Source organism: Melanotaenia boesemani, chromosome 1 (genome assembly GCF_017639745.1).
Source record: "Melanotaenia boesemani isolate fMelBoe1 chromosome 1, fMelBoe1.pri, whole genome shotgun sequence".
NCBI classification, from domain to species: Eukaryota; Metazoa; Chordata; class Actinopteri; order Atheriniformes; family Melanotaeniidae; genus Melanotaenia; species Melanotaenia boesemani.
In genome coordinates, this window is record NC_055682.1 from 11216340 (window position 1) to 11231767 (window position 15428).

At 39.3% G+C, this 15428-nt stretch overlaps 1 protein-coding gene across 8 annotated transcripts in view; it reads right to left on the reverse strand.

Annotated features, from left to right (window-relative positions):
* myo9aa (myosin IXAa) overlaps positions 1–15428 on the reverse strand; it is a 103229-nt gene that overhangs the window by 71911 nt on the left and 15890 nt on the right. For all 8 annotated transcript variants that reach the window (XM_041981648.1, XM_041981396.1, XM_041981562.1 and 5 more), the window contains exon 2: positions 5867–6838. In XM_041981648.1, coding sequence (XP_041837582.1) covers positions 5867–6751 — 885 coding nt within the window. In that variant the 5' untranslated portion in view covers positions 6752–6838. The remainder of the gene's footprint in view (positions 1–5866; positions 6839–15428) is intronic.

The following is a 15428-nucleotide window of genomic DNA, read 5'->3' on the forward strand; positions in this document are numbered from 1 at the left end:
GGCACAGTAAATCTAGTTTGACCCCGCCCAGTCCGGGGCGAACTTGTAATACATACTAATCTGCTCAGTATTAGTGGGGAGCTCTGGGGAAGATGTATTAAATGTGCAAGTGTGTGTGCATCTCTGTGTGAGTGTACTGGGATAGCAGTGAAGGAGATGCTGAGAAGTGAAACTGCTGACCTGGAATGGCTCACACTGGGAGTGCTTGTGTTGGCCAGGAACACAGAAGAGCACAATGGGAGCTCCAGCGCTCACTGGGCCAATGAGGTCTGGCAAAAAAAACTTCCCCAAGTGCCCCAGAAACCCTCCGGTAGCATACATGTGATTACCTGTGCTGCTGCACTGATGTCCAGTGACACCTCTCCAGACTTGGCAAGCAGATCCTGACAATGCACTGTCAGACTGAGCAGCATGAAGTAACCTCATACTCTCCCTCAGGAGAAGACAGCTGAACTCATATTAAACCGTAACTGTGCTCACATGTAAAAACAAATAACCAAATTACCTCTTTGCTTTGCTTTCACGGAGCAAAGACTAATTACTTCTGAAAATAAGCGTCTTAGCTTTCTGTCAGTACCATGAAATGACCACCATCTAAGCCTCATTTGTTATGGATGTCTATCAACATCCACATCTCTAATAATTTCCTGATTTTATTTGAAATTTCATGGGCAATTTTGTTATTAGATTTAATGGGAGGACACTTTAGAGATAAACAGAACACTTATGGGAAAAATATAACAACACTATACCATGTTAAGTTTTAGGCCACCAGTACCTCCTTTTTGGCTCCAGTGTTGGTGCTAGAGTCAGTTCTAAGATGGTTTGAACTAGTTTGGTCAGAGACACATTACAACATTTCTTTAAATGTTCCTAACACATTCAACCATTAGACCCGTACATTCAGAATGTCTGTACAGGACAGCAATGCAGACTAACACTTTATCTTTACAAAAACAACAACAGAACACAGCTGTTTTCTTTTCTCTGCAAACTAATGTTTTAATAGCACCAGTCTAGTTCTTAAACGCCGTTCTAAGCAACAGACTCTGTGAATGTTCTCTGCAAAGATGACAGGTGTTTCTAAACACCAATTGATACTAATGTTTAGACATAAGCTTTTGAGGTGGATCTATAAATGGCAGCTGACTTTATTAAAACCTCTGGCAATGTTAAGAAATGTAGCAAACAAACACTGTTTACCTCAAACGCTGGTTGTGAATACAGCTCTGTATGGCACATTGGGCAACTTTAACTGAATCAACCAGTGACAAAAATTATATTTATTTAAAAAAAAAAAAAAGGAACACTGGTCACTTTCTTCTTCTGCTTTGATTTTCCATCCATTTTGTGGCTTGGTGTTTTTATTATTCTCTCTTGATTAAACAGTGATTCTGGATCTTTAAACATGACTGGGTAAACACTGATATTTACCCAGTTTGGTTGGTCTCCGCAACCCCGCCTTAAGCCCCCAACGTAAGCGGTTCCTTACTCAGCAAAGAGTTGGCTCCAGCAAAGCACCAGTTATTCAGTGCTTAAGTCTTTGTTGTTGGAAACAGAAAGAACCATGTTAGCTCCATGTTAGGCTCTGGTTCTGAACCGGCAATGAAGACAGAGAGTGAAATAAATACAGAACCTAACGCATATAAAAACACTGTATATTTAAAGGTTGGCTTATCTGCTACACAGATAAAATGAGAGGACAGGTACTGTGGTCCATCACTGTTGCACTGTGCTCTGCACAGACCAATTAGTAGTTATAAGCACTGTTTATCAAACAGAGATCAAGCAGAAAACTGTGCAACAAAAGGATTTTAAAAGTAAGGACCAAACTAATAGCATTCCATCATAACTGTCCATCAACCACTAGCGGGGCAACAAATGTCGTCGTTATCGACATGCTTATACAGCTCCTTCTTTAAGAATATAGCTATTATATCAACTACAATGCTGGAAACTAATATTCTATTTTAAATCACCCACTGCACACAAGTCAAAACTTCTTTTATACCATAAACATCAGCCCCATGGAGACATAAGATGATAAAGACAACCCAAACAATGTCAAACACCACATTCCTATGAACAAGCAGGCAGTCAGTGTAAGGCTTTATGTCAGTGCAGTCATATAAATGTAAACGACAGGACTGACAGACGGCATGCATCGAAGCAAAACTGGGTGTAGAATTTCTTGTATTTCAGGTATGCATCTATTCATCTTCAGTCTGCAGGTTCAACTAAAGTCCAAAGCTGTAGAAGGCAGGAGAAGTAGATTCAGTTTATTACCCTTCAGACTCCAACATGAAACTAAAGCTTGTCAACTTCTAACTGCCTGCATGTGGAATGATAACCATGCTGAAACTCACTGTTTATCAAATTGGCATGACATGTCCTTACAGAGAATGTTTTTTTTTATCTCCATCTAAGCATCATTAATTAAAACACTGCAATGACAAGACTTGTCAGGATTGTAACAGATCGTGCCAGCTGTTGGCTGGTTTCCAGAACAAACCCGTTTGTAAGTGATATCTACTCTTTTAACACACTCTCTCTCAGGGTGTTTTTGCCCTTGAACTGACAACAGGAAAACATCTGTCTGCTTTATTTTGCTATAGCATGGATTAGAACCTTGTTCCAACACACCTGACTCAAATTAAATTGATACAACAGCTTATGAAGTTCCGCACAATGACTCATTACTTTGGGTCTAATGTGTTGGAGCAGGGATACATTGAAAACCTGCAGGACACTGGCCCAAGAGGTCTGAATTTGGTGATCCCTGAGCTATAGTAATGTTTACATGTGGGTGATGAGTCACTTTGGGAGAACTTATCTGACCCGGTATTAACCCGCTATTAACTGAAGAAATGGCACAGAGGTACTCATACGGTACGTCCTGACAAGTTCTGATGGGCTCAAGTGTCAAAACCTAAATGTTTCTGTAGACAAAACTAAACATAACTTTCTTATTGGGTGGTATCAAGGTGTAAACACTGAACTCCCATGAAGCCTTTAATGAATTTTTACTGGTATTTGATGAATCATAGGATGATGAAATGAAATGAAAAATACTTTATTTATCCCAGAGGGAAATTTCAATGTTGTAGTAGGGTTTTGGTTTTTTTTTTGTTTTTTTTTTTAATGATAAAGCCTTGAGAACATTTTAACTAAATTATACTTTCTTTGTTCAAAAATGTAATTTAAAAAAAATCTGATGCTTCAAAACACAACCAAGAGCTCCTTTTTCTTTCTTTATGTATACTTTCCATTGTTGATGAAATTAAACTTCTGGCAGACGTCTAGTTCAGGGTTGCTCTTGTTCCTTTACAGCACAGAAAGATGTGATTCTTGTCTTTTAGCAAGATTATACAAAAACCCTCAAGTAAATTTCCTAAAGTGTGTTGGGGAATTGGACCATGAGTACAGTAAGAATAATTTAGCTGCATATCAGGATCTCTTCCATTGAAATCATAATGTCCACAACACTGGCTTCAGTGGAGGACTTGCTCTGTGATTACTGCTGGCAGGGTACACCCTGGCCAGGTCGCCAGTCCACCACAGGGACAACACTTTTTGAATTGATTGACAACCAAGCTCCTGAAACCAATCATCCATATTAATCATCCATATCATCCATATTAAGTTAGAGGTCAGGCTTGACTTTAAAGCTCTTTACATGAAGCTGATGGAACATCAACTGTAGTAGAGGCTAAAATTACTGCATCAGCCACAGAAGCCTGAGATAAACACTGTTCCACATCCACTTGGCACTTCTCTACTTCCTTCAATGAAAAGTTTCAAAGACATGCAGATAAATGACTCCTTTGAGGTAATTTTGCTTCCTCCACTCCTCTTAACTTATCTCTCCTTGCAGTAGAACAGAAGCCTCGGTCTTGGCATCAATCAGCAGGAGGCAGATATGCAATCTAACTGCAAACAATTAAGGGCTGCTCCTCTGCACTCAAAACTACTCACTCGTGTTAGTGCGTTGAGGATTAACACGATGTGCTTACACATTAAACCAAGAGACATGCCTATGAATGGCATTCCTTAGAAGTGTGTTTGCCAAACTGGAGACAGTAAAACAAAGTTTAGAGTGACTTGTTGCCAGAAATGCTGTCTTGTTAGTCACCTTTGGACTCAGACTTCAGGCTGCCAGTTTTAACTTGACATTGATGCTAAGAATAATTGTATTTCATTTTTCAAACAGAAAATTATGGGAAAATAATAAATATTCAGAACCCTTGTTTATAAAATATTTTCATTCTTGAATCATTCTTAAATAATTAAATAAATATGCGCAGTCACAAATGCATCACCTCTTGGCTTGTGAAGAGATGACGAAGTGCAAGAGATCATGTATGGATCTCTACAAGGTTGCCTTGTTCATTGTAAGTGAACCAAAGATAAACAGCAGGTGGTCAGGTGATTTGACATTGAGGGATTACACCCCTCATAAAAAATAGCAACACTGTTGACAGCAAGCAACCTGTATTTGTCTTTCTGACTGGCAGCATTGTGCATACAGTTGAAAGACTTTACATAATTCTCAGGAATTTAGCAGGACAAATGAGAAAACAATGTGCAGTTGTGAACTTGTCAGTGACTATTGACTGGAGTGTATTACAGTGACAGGTCCCTGAAGGTAAAAAAGAATATGAGCGGAATGTCTTGAGTAATATGAAAACAGCCAGTTTCCTTCACAACCTTTGGCTGGGCCTCTGCTGCATCTACCTTAATTTCCACCATGTAGAGAAAAAAAACAAGACTCTATAACTGGAGCAGTCATAGACCACTGCTGCTTGCAGATAGAGCTCTTTTGTGCACCAAATAATCCCAACACAGCTGGACTAAAAGTGTAACAAATCTCTGTATGTGGGTAGAACAGTTGCAGCTAAGCAGTGTTGTGTAACTTATGTTAAAAGCTGCACAGAACTCCACTGGAAGTCCTGTTGGACTGTTGGAGCGGTAGGATTACATTACAGCATAAACTATTCATGCAGAATAAACAAACCAGGAGAAAAACACTGCCAAATTAAAATCCCAACTAATTTCAGACAACTTTCAGTTCAGGGATGAGGGAATCTGAATGTGAGCCAATTTGTGTCTTAAAGCAAAATGAAACTGTTTCTGCCCTGATGAAGTATGGAACAGGTGTGTTTTTTATGTATTAAGAAACTTTAAGGTGCTGCAACTAATCTTAACAGGAAACCTATCATAAACAGTTTAATCCAGACCTAATAAATCCAGAACAACTCCTTAATGTCAAGCCTTAATTTAGCCACCACTCAATATGAAAAATCTTGCACATTTTGAACTTGAACAACTTGCTTGTTTCAAACAACGACTTGTTTGTTGTGGTCCTTTTTGTATTTATAGTTGTTGCATCAATTTGTCACTACTTGTGTTTTAGCTTTGTCATTTTTTCATTTCTGTTTATGGTTAAATTCTCAACTGAAACCAGGTCTTCTCTGCTTTGTTTTTACTTCAACCACTCTCTTCATTTAACGGTGCAGTTGTGGAAAGAGAGGACACAAAACTCATTTGCATTTCTACTTGAATTGGTGATTAATTTCTATTAAAATAATGTTTGATATCTTCCCAGAGCAAACACAGAAACTATACTACAGAGCTCACCATTGACTAGCAATGACAAAAAGCACTTACATACACATGGGTATTCAAGCCAGGCATTTAAATTGGCTATCGGCTTCTTACATTTTGCAATCTGTGCCCAAAATGTTGGAAAATGTCTGCCTCTCCTCCCCTAGTTGAATTTCTTTGCAGCAGGGTTTGAGATCTCACCCAGGAACTATTTTCAAATGTATTTATATTCCCACCAAATCGAAGAAGGAAAAGACCTCACCTCTAATACTGGCCCTGCCCCCAAGATGATCTGCTCCACTCCACTGGCGAAGCCCTTCTGACTGAGAGCCGTAAGATGATGAATGAGAAAGTTTGTGCTTTGCGTCTTGCCAGAGCCGCTCTCCCCAGATATAACAATGCACTGATTCCTCTGTCTCCGCAGCATGGCGTGATAAGCTGCGTCTGCCACAGCATAAATATGCGGCTCCAAATCTCCCAGTGTATGATGATCGTACATCTTCACATACTTGGGGTTGTAGATTGGCAGGAACTTAAATGGGTTGATGACGATGAGGATGCTTCCCACATACGTGTAGATTTTTTCCTGGTGGAAGCGCGAGCGCAGGTTGTCCAGCAGCGAGCGCTCATTCAGCTCCTCCAGGCAGCACAGATCCGCTTGGTCACCCTGAGATTCGGGCTGTGGCAGCAGTCCACGTTCCACCATGCGCCTGCGCTCCTCTGTGATCTGCAGCCACATCTGGAGGCTGCCGCCATAATGAATGGAGCCATCCAGGTTCTTCTGTCTCAGGAGAAAGCGGTAATCTTCCCCACCAGACAGTGGACGGTGCTCTAGAGCCACGCGGGGCCAGAGCATCATCCTCTGGACCGGACAGTCGCTGGGATTCAGAATCCATTCTTCCCCACCAAACTCCTTCACTTCAGCAAGAACATAACACTTAGTGCGGTCCAGCTCCAGCCGTTCGATGACGCGTTCAATGGCCTCAGCGGCTGTGGTGGTCTTGCGGGCACTGATTGGGCAGTAGATGGTGCCCTCTGCCAGGGCGCCCGGGTAGATGCGCACGGTGAACTCTGAGTTCTCAAAGCGCTGCCGTCGGCCAAGGGTGCCCATGCCACCGACACCACCAACGCCATCACGAGCACTCATGGCGGAGCAGGAGTTCCCATTAGCAGCAGCCCGGCACTGGGGCGTCCTTTACTGGGCTGGAGGAGCCATGACCTCAAGACATCACCACTACAAGAGAGAGGGATGACAACACAAGAATCAATCCACTACACACATTAAACGCAAAGATTTGTTCTAGACCAGCTCCAAATTCTCTGAACGTAACTAGTCAACTGATCTATGAGCAGGGATTTCTGCACAGCTCTAAAATCCACCACATTACAAAATTTATAAGATTATGACACAAAGACCCTCATGTGTTATGTAATCTACTAAAGGGCCAAATTATTTTGCTGGAGCCCGACATGCATACTCATACAGGATAAAGGATAAGTCATCTGGATCCGCAGGATTACTATTAACACACATCCCACTCCTGACTGCACACATAAGCTCTCGCCAGCCCCAAGACCAGCAGCTGCCATCCTCTTTACTCAATACACAATCACACCATTCACAAGTCCCTGCTTTAATACACAGCAGAGGGACATGATGGGAGTGCAGGGGCCACAAGGAGACAAAGAAGCTGCAGCAGCAGTGGATTAGATGACAAGCTGCTACCAAAAAACGCTGCTCTGTGATTTCTTCGTCATTATCAGATTTTGGGTACTTCTACACATCGTCTTCACAACTATATCTGAACGAATAAAAAAAACTGTCATCAGAGGAGAGACGTAGAGATTCAAGTTGAAGCACCTCATCTTTTAGAGTATAATGATTTGTACTGTGGTAGTGTTTGCTGATCACATGAGTTGTGTTTATCCTTTCATCCCACCTAGACAACATTACAGACGTGTGTATCATCAGACTGAAACGTTCAGTGCATTCCAGGAGTTATTGTGAGATGAGTTGTAATTTATCTGCATGTTGTACCTGCTCAGCTTAAAGCAAATCTTTCATCTTCAGATACAAATTTTCAAAGCAAACAGGAATGGGTTTCAGCTTGTTTGTATCAGTTGTGGTTTCTTCATGCAGGTTGAGAAGTTAAGGCATCCTGTGTTTTAGACTCCCTGACTAACTGCAGCAGCTTGCGGTTGTATTTCAGTCTGGCCTCAAAAGAGTTAACAGAAATTAGGACTTTTGTCTGGTGCCAGAAATCTCTGAAAGTGCTGCAACTATTTATATTGTTAAAAGCTGAATATTCCAGATAAAATAAATTTTTTTTAAATAGTTATTCATGTCTTATGACCCATTAACACCACATTTTATTGAACTTCTCTGCAATCAAACAGCCCTCTTTTTTTCCTGTGTATCAACCTTTGGGCAGAATTTGTTGAGATTCATTGTGTGCCAGTGTGACAAGTCTAAAAATATATATCAGTTTAAGTTGGTTAACACAACCATATACTGTATACATGCTGCACCAGCAGAATGTGGGGGTTTTTACACACTCAGCACTTCAGCAAAGGGGGTGTGTTCAGGTGTGGATGTGTTTGTTCTTTAGAACAAAACTGGTAGTAAACAATCTGGAAATGATTGCTTTGTTCTGTAACTGACCACAGCATCTCTCATTTTATTAAAAAACTGTAGCAACTTTGCTGTATTCAATGGAAACTGGGAATTCTGAGTTTCTCCAATTAAAATGCAACAAAAACCACAAAATGAGTTGGATTACTCGTGTATTTTTTTCACATTAAAACCCAGTTTACCCACTGTTTTAGGTCTCTATCTTTTGGTTGAAAATAATAGAGTAGAGCTTCAACTAACCTTTTTAAAACAATTTCCCAAATTTATTACACTGTGTAGAAAATGTCCGTAAATATTTCTGATTGAAACTGAAAATATTCAGTTTTCGTGTATAAAAAAGGAACCCAATTTAAAAAGGTAAAACCAGCATTTTACTCATTTAATTTTATGAAAAGGAACATTTATTGTAACAAAATTTTTTCACTATTAAAACTTTCAATAACTGATCAGTTGTTGCAGTTCTTAGAAGAATCATAATAGCGGTTTCTGAAATTATTTTACCTGGTGTAGGTGAAAATGTGGTAAAGTCTACAAGAAACTAATTTAATCAAAATTAAAAACAAAAATCATTATTAAATAGACAAATGAAAAAAATATTCAAAATCTAAAGCCAATTATAAACAGGTGGTTAAAGTTACATAACCAGCATGAAGTCTAATTTAGTTTACCTTTGAATTAATTGAAAAGACGCAGTTTGCAGATTACCTACATTTTTGTTAATATGTATAACTATTATTCATTAGTTTATCATCATCTTGTCAATGTCTGAATGCATGCAGACATTTTTTATTAAATGACAATCTCCATGAGCTACATGACCAAAACAGAAACTAGCAAAAACAGGAAATGGAACAGGGACAAATATAGTTGGTGCACATAATGCAAAGGACCCCAGCAGGGAAAGGACAGCGCTGCACCCATGCCTGATCATTTCCTGTCGCCCTGTATCCAACCTGCCATGTGTTACCTCAGCAGCTCTGATACAACCATGTACCATAGACACACATACAAGCATGAGGGACCTCGCCCCCTTTCCAAGTTCAAACACACAGTTAGGAAAGACAGGAAAAGTCACACATTAACCCTTCAACAACACAAACTGTGTAAGGCTGAATTCATGCACACATGTAGAGCTCATGCAGGCATTGCCTGTCTGGGATAAATGTACATCTGTTTCCTTGCATGTGTGACTGCACTGTGTCTGCAAGTATACATGCATGTGTGTGTGTGTGTGTGTGTGTGTGTGTGTTAAGCACAGAGTTATGGCCTGGTGCCCCGAACAGATGGTCAGCTTGCTGCTTAAAGGATAGGGAGGGAGGAGGGGATTTAGGGTTGTGGCAGTGCTGGACAGCACAAGGCCATGCAGGCTGCCTCTCTGTTTACCATCACATGAGGACTGGTGGACTTTGCCAATCACAGAACATTTACCAGAATCACACTTCTGATACATTTACAGAAAACTGCAGTTACCACAGAACAGATCAAGGAGACAGGAAAATCCTGCTCAGATGGGAGGATGGGATGATGTCATGTGGACGATCTATGATAAAGGAAGCACATTTCAAGCCATTTTATTCATTGATTATGAATCATTAATGATCAGTAATGAATCAGTTAAGTAAAAGCTTTAAATAAGCCTCAAATAAATAAGCTATTCAAAAAAACATGAGCAAAAGAAAACGGCATTTAATAACATAACTTAAGTCATTACAATTAACTAATAATCTCAATCATTCTGTGCTTCTAAGATTAAAATTTATAACACAAATTAAAAAGATATAAACTGGTATTATCCCCTAAAAAAGAAGCCATCAAAGAAAACAAAAAAACATAAGAAATTATAGTCTCACAGAAAGCGGATGAAGATTTCTCACAGAGGTATTTTGTGTTTAACAATGATTATCAGCATCTTTAGGGAGCTTTTAGTAGAACAGACCAACTTTTACAAAGAAATGAAAAAAAAGAACAAAACTAAAGTTAGTCATTTTGTCAAGTGAGCTATGTTCAGTTTTAGAAACTACGAGGAGCTAATAAAGGGTCTATGGCAGTGGAATGGCCTAATAATAAACCATAAAGACAGCAGAGCGGTGTAACAGGTGTTTTCATCTCAGTCTCAGCTTGGCTTGTTTAAAGTAAGCAGAACTTTTAATTCATTTAATTCATAATTCACTTTGCAAGCACAGCTTTGTGTTCTGGACAATGAAAGAAAATGCTGCCTATATTACTAAAAACACTGAAATAAAATCAACGGTGGTGGAACCACTCATACATTGTTTCACACCAAACAGTGACGGCATTACTTTGTGCTGTAACAACTATTTCACCGCATTAAACCAGTAAAACAAACAAAAAAAATAATAATTATAATAATAAAATAAATAAATAAAAAAGTCATATTTGAGGCATGATCTCTTTCACCTGCACTGTGTCCATAAACCAACTTTAAAAAGTTTGATGGGGCTTTGAAAACTTTACAAAGTGTGAGGTTTGTGCCCTGAAGGCGATGACAAAGCAGATGGAGGACAGTTAAAGGAAACCTGTAGAGACCTCTTTTCTACATGTTTTCCTCAAACTGAACCAAAAGGTCTGGGTTGAGGCAACACCGGAAAGTAATCAGACCTGAAATCAGTTTCATGTCATCTCTTCTCAAGACACAGTAGATAAGGGCAGATGCAATCTCAACTAAAATACCAGAAGCAAGCAATGCTGGTATTCAGACAAACTGAATTCTGGATATGTTAAAAACCCAAGTTATGTGTTCTTGCTCTGAGCTAATGTTAAAGGTAAACTTAGGTCAGATGCTATAGGACTCCACCGAGTAGTTTTGGAGCTTATCTGCACTTTGATCAGTGGCTTAACACAAGGTGAGCAAAACACTAAAACAGTCAGCACTTCTGGACTGCAGGAACATTTTCAGAGCTACTACAACTGCTGGAGGAAATATTCCATCTTTTTTATGCCTAAACTGAAGGAACTCATTGCTGAAGTTTGTGGAACCCAAATGGAAAAAATGAACACCAGACCAATACTGTTTTTCCAATAAAAAAAAACAAAACAACTTATGATCTACCAAATAATCAATAGCCTTAAAGATGCATTAGATAACTTTCCAACCTTAAGACTCTGTGTTCCAGACTCGTTTGAAGGCTTAGTGGCATCTAACATGTACATTTCTGTACGAGGCACATGCTAGCAAACGGATATAAAATACAACGGCCGTTTTGAGCGTGCATCGTGGCTGATTCAGCTAAGAAATGCAAGAAGACATTACCAGGGGAAAGAGAAGAAAAGAAAGAGAAAGAGACAGAGCTAGACATGAGATAGACAAAGAGTCAAGATAAAACAGTCTTTTACTGGCTGGAGAGAGCTCACGGTACAGGTAGGAAGCAAGATGGATGCTGAATTAGTCGTCAAAGGTGTCGATAGGCAGGGCATCACTGAGAAAAGTGCAGAAGTTCTGTAGTGCATCTTTAAGAGAGCAGGTAGACTAGATTCATGTAAGCTTGACATCCTGACATCTCACAAAATTAGCGTGGTCGTCTGAATGCTTGGTTTATTTCGGGAAAACGTAGTTTGTAATGGAGCCTGACAACTTAATCAACTTTCATGATCAAATTTATAAACTTTTTATGCTTACTTCCGTGGAGTAAAATACTCCCACTTTTGTTCCAGTTAAACTAGTGAGAACACTGGCTGGTTCGCCAGAAAGCACCAAGTTTCTGAGAATCCAGAACGGAAAAGGAGCCTGAAAAAAAAGTATTCAAGTGCAAAAGAAGTACTAATCTAGTCCTTCAACAGAGGTATTGAGGGCCATTTTGATGGCTGGATGACCACAAGAACTAGATCCAAAAAGAAAAGGGAACAGAGAGGAAAGTTCAGGTGGTGGGTAGTAACTGGGTTTTGGACAAAGCTAATAAAAGGTATGATGTCTCTCAGGGGGTTCGTCAGTTACTTTCAGTAAGCCTCAAGAACTGAGTCTTAACTAATGAGAAGAAGTAGATTTAATTATACAATATGTATTAAACTGGATTTTCCATCAATAATCAATTTGCATGGGTGGAGTCCTGTTTCTTAACCAACAACAAACCCATCTTTGTGGTTTTTATGCACATATGAATGTATTTTAAAATCATTTAATTTACAATAAGGATACTTGAAATATAAGAAGAGAATTATATTCTGCATTCGTTATGTAATATGAACTTAATGTGAGTGAGGCCTTGTTGGTGGATCCCGCTGACAGGAAACCAAGGATAGGTTTAACCATGTGAGTCAGACTCATCAATGGCTGCCATTGTTGCAGAATAGTGAAGGATCAAGTTTGGTCAGCTTTCTGCATTATGATGTCATCTTTCTGAAAAGCTGTGTATATGTTGTTGTCATCACTAAGCTTGTTTACTCAGGGCTCCTAACATTGCAGCACTTCTTTATTACACATTTAGCGACTAAGAGTGTGCATGTGTTGCACTGGAGTGTGTAAGTTGGTGGTGAACTGTGAACTTTCGCATCTATTCTTCAAGTTTTCTGAGGGTTTATTTGTGAATTTAACAGCTCCATGATGCCAAATTTAGCCTCTATGTTTATTAGCTACATGCCAAAGGACTGCACTGCCAGTTTTTCCATGTTGTACACTTTGTTTTTGTTGGTTATCGAGATGAGTTTGCAATCAGTTGTTGCTAAAACCGCTGTGTGGATTTGTGGCTTTACTGGGGCCATTGTTAATGTTCATAAAATCTAAACAAGGGAAGCATTCAGATCCATTTTTAGTGACCATCATTTTCTTTCTTCTCACAGCTCAACAATTATGTGAAATTCACAGTTTACTGTTCAAACCCTCACTTTAAATGTCCAAGCATGTATTACTCAGTTAACAGTGAATCAGAAAACTAATGTGTAAAAGATGCTGGTCATTTTGTCATGAAGGTAAAAACTTACATGTTCGAGTTTTAGGATGTCACTGAGCTCTGCAAAGCCATGAATACGATTTTACCTTCTAAGACACTAGCTGATTAATAAATATGAAACTAAATATTAAGCTTGGAGTTTGTTGTCACTGAATAAAAAAAACTATGAAACAAAAGGACATTCTTACACAAGATTGTCAGCATGCCTAAAGTTTATTGCCGTCTACCTGTATTGTAAGAAGGTGCTAATTATGGTGTTGCAGCACAGATAAAACACTGATAAGACTCAGAGAGCCAGACTGTGTTATGCTGCTCACATACCAAAGAGAAACTCATTTCTTTTAATAGAGCTGCACAACCTTCAAAACCAGGCCTAACCCCCCGCTACCTTCGCATTCACATGCAGAGGAAATTGCACATAAAACGCAAACAGTACAAGTCATAAAACCAACTGCAAAGAAAAGGGATGGGCAAGAGCAACTTAAGAAAATTAAATGACACCTTTAACAGTTCCAATGAAGATTTTCTACTGAAGCGAGAGTGCTTACGGTTTTAAAACATGAGGCAAAAAATTGGACCCAGACAAACATTAGAAATGTTTGAATAAGAAACAAACTGGGCTCATCAAGGGTCACTTGGTTTATTTGACATATGAAACAACACCTGATTTGTTGCATGAATGACCAAATGAGATATTGAGATGATTTAGCTCATAGTCAGGACATCTGGAATTTTATTCTCTGTCCTGCTGTGTGGGGTTGACGTCTGCAGTCCAGTCATAAGTAGTTAACAGGCCTGACTAGTTCACAGACATGATCATCAGGAGCAGTGCAGAAGCCTGATCTCTGGGATGTCTAGTAAATAATAATTCTAGCTCACAGATAACTGATAAACCTGAGACATAACAATAAAAAGGCTTTATAGGGTTTGTTTTAACTAGTGTACCCACATTTATACCCATCAGCTTTCCGTTCCCCCGGCACGTCTGGCAACAATGGGGAGCAGGGCGTTTAGTCGCTCGGCTCCTCATCTCTGGAATTCCCTCCCTCCTGATCTCCGTACAGTGGACTCCTTCCTTCTCTTCAAATCCAGACTCAAAACTCATCTGTTCAGACAGTCTTATCCCCCCTAAGTCCATATACATCTTTCCACAGTGTTTCCTTCCTCTATCACTTATTCTGTTTTGTGCTTTTAATGTTTTGCTTACTTTTAGTGTCTTATGTTTGTACAGTGTCCTTGGGTGCTTTGATAAGGCGCTTTTTTAAAATAAAATGTATTATTATTATTATTATTATTTAAAAAAAGGAAACAATTAATCACACTACTTTTGGTGAAAACACTATTTGTTATAGATCAAGGAGGAAAAACCAAATACTAGCAAGCTGGAGGGGGCACATATCACTACCTATCACAGCAGAGTAGGACAAGCTTCCATCAGTAAATCAATTCATCTTGTAAATGGGATGAGGACGGTGGTCTAATTAAATAGCCAAACTGATCTTTGACTCGAGCTAAAAGTACCCGTGCATGGAAAAAAAACTTAGAATTTTAAGCTTTATGCTGAAAGACGAGTCTTAATGGATTCTTTAAAAATGGTAGTTTTAAGAAAAATTTCAGCTTCCTGTAAGGCGCTTTAAAATAAATCACTTAAAGCATCAGCTGATCTGAATATGTTTGCGTCCTCCCCTGTGCTGAGTGCACATTTGAAGAAGCAGGACCAGCTGTGAGGTTACAGGCCTGCTGACTGGTGTGGCGGTGGATGTGCTGTGCAAGTACCAACATGCTCAACAAAGACATAATTACAGGTCTTTAAACTCAAATGTATCAACTGTAACAACTCTTCCTTACAGACACGACGGTCCTGTAGCCCGGAGGCAATGTCCTGGCTCACAGAGATGCAAAGAGTCACTATTTTACGAGCTGTTCAGACTCTGTTGAGGTTTCTGTAGCAGCTGCACATGTGGTACCATGCAGAGCCTACAAGTCATTGCTTACATCCAACGCTGGAGGACAGAAAACCACACAATACATCAAACAACTGATGATCAAGCTTAAACATTTGCAGGACTTAATATCCCAAATGTTTTAATCTTAAAGCAAAAAAAAAAGGAGGCAAAATATGTTCATGAAAATAGTAGTTAAGTAAATAATTAGTTAAATCCTGTAGAGAATTAAATTATTAAACATCCTTAATTAAATAAGAAAGGGAGAAACCTTACAGCAAGAAGTTTCATTAGCCATTCTTACTGGTGCTATAATTTCCATTTCATTAAAAAGTTATGTGCAAG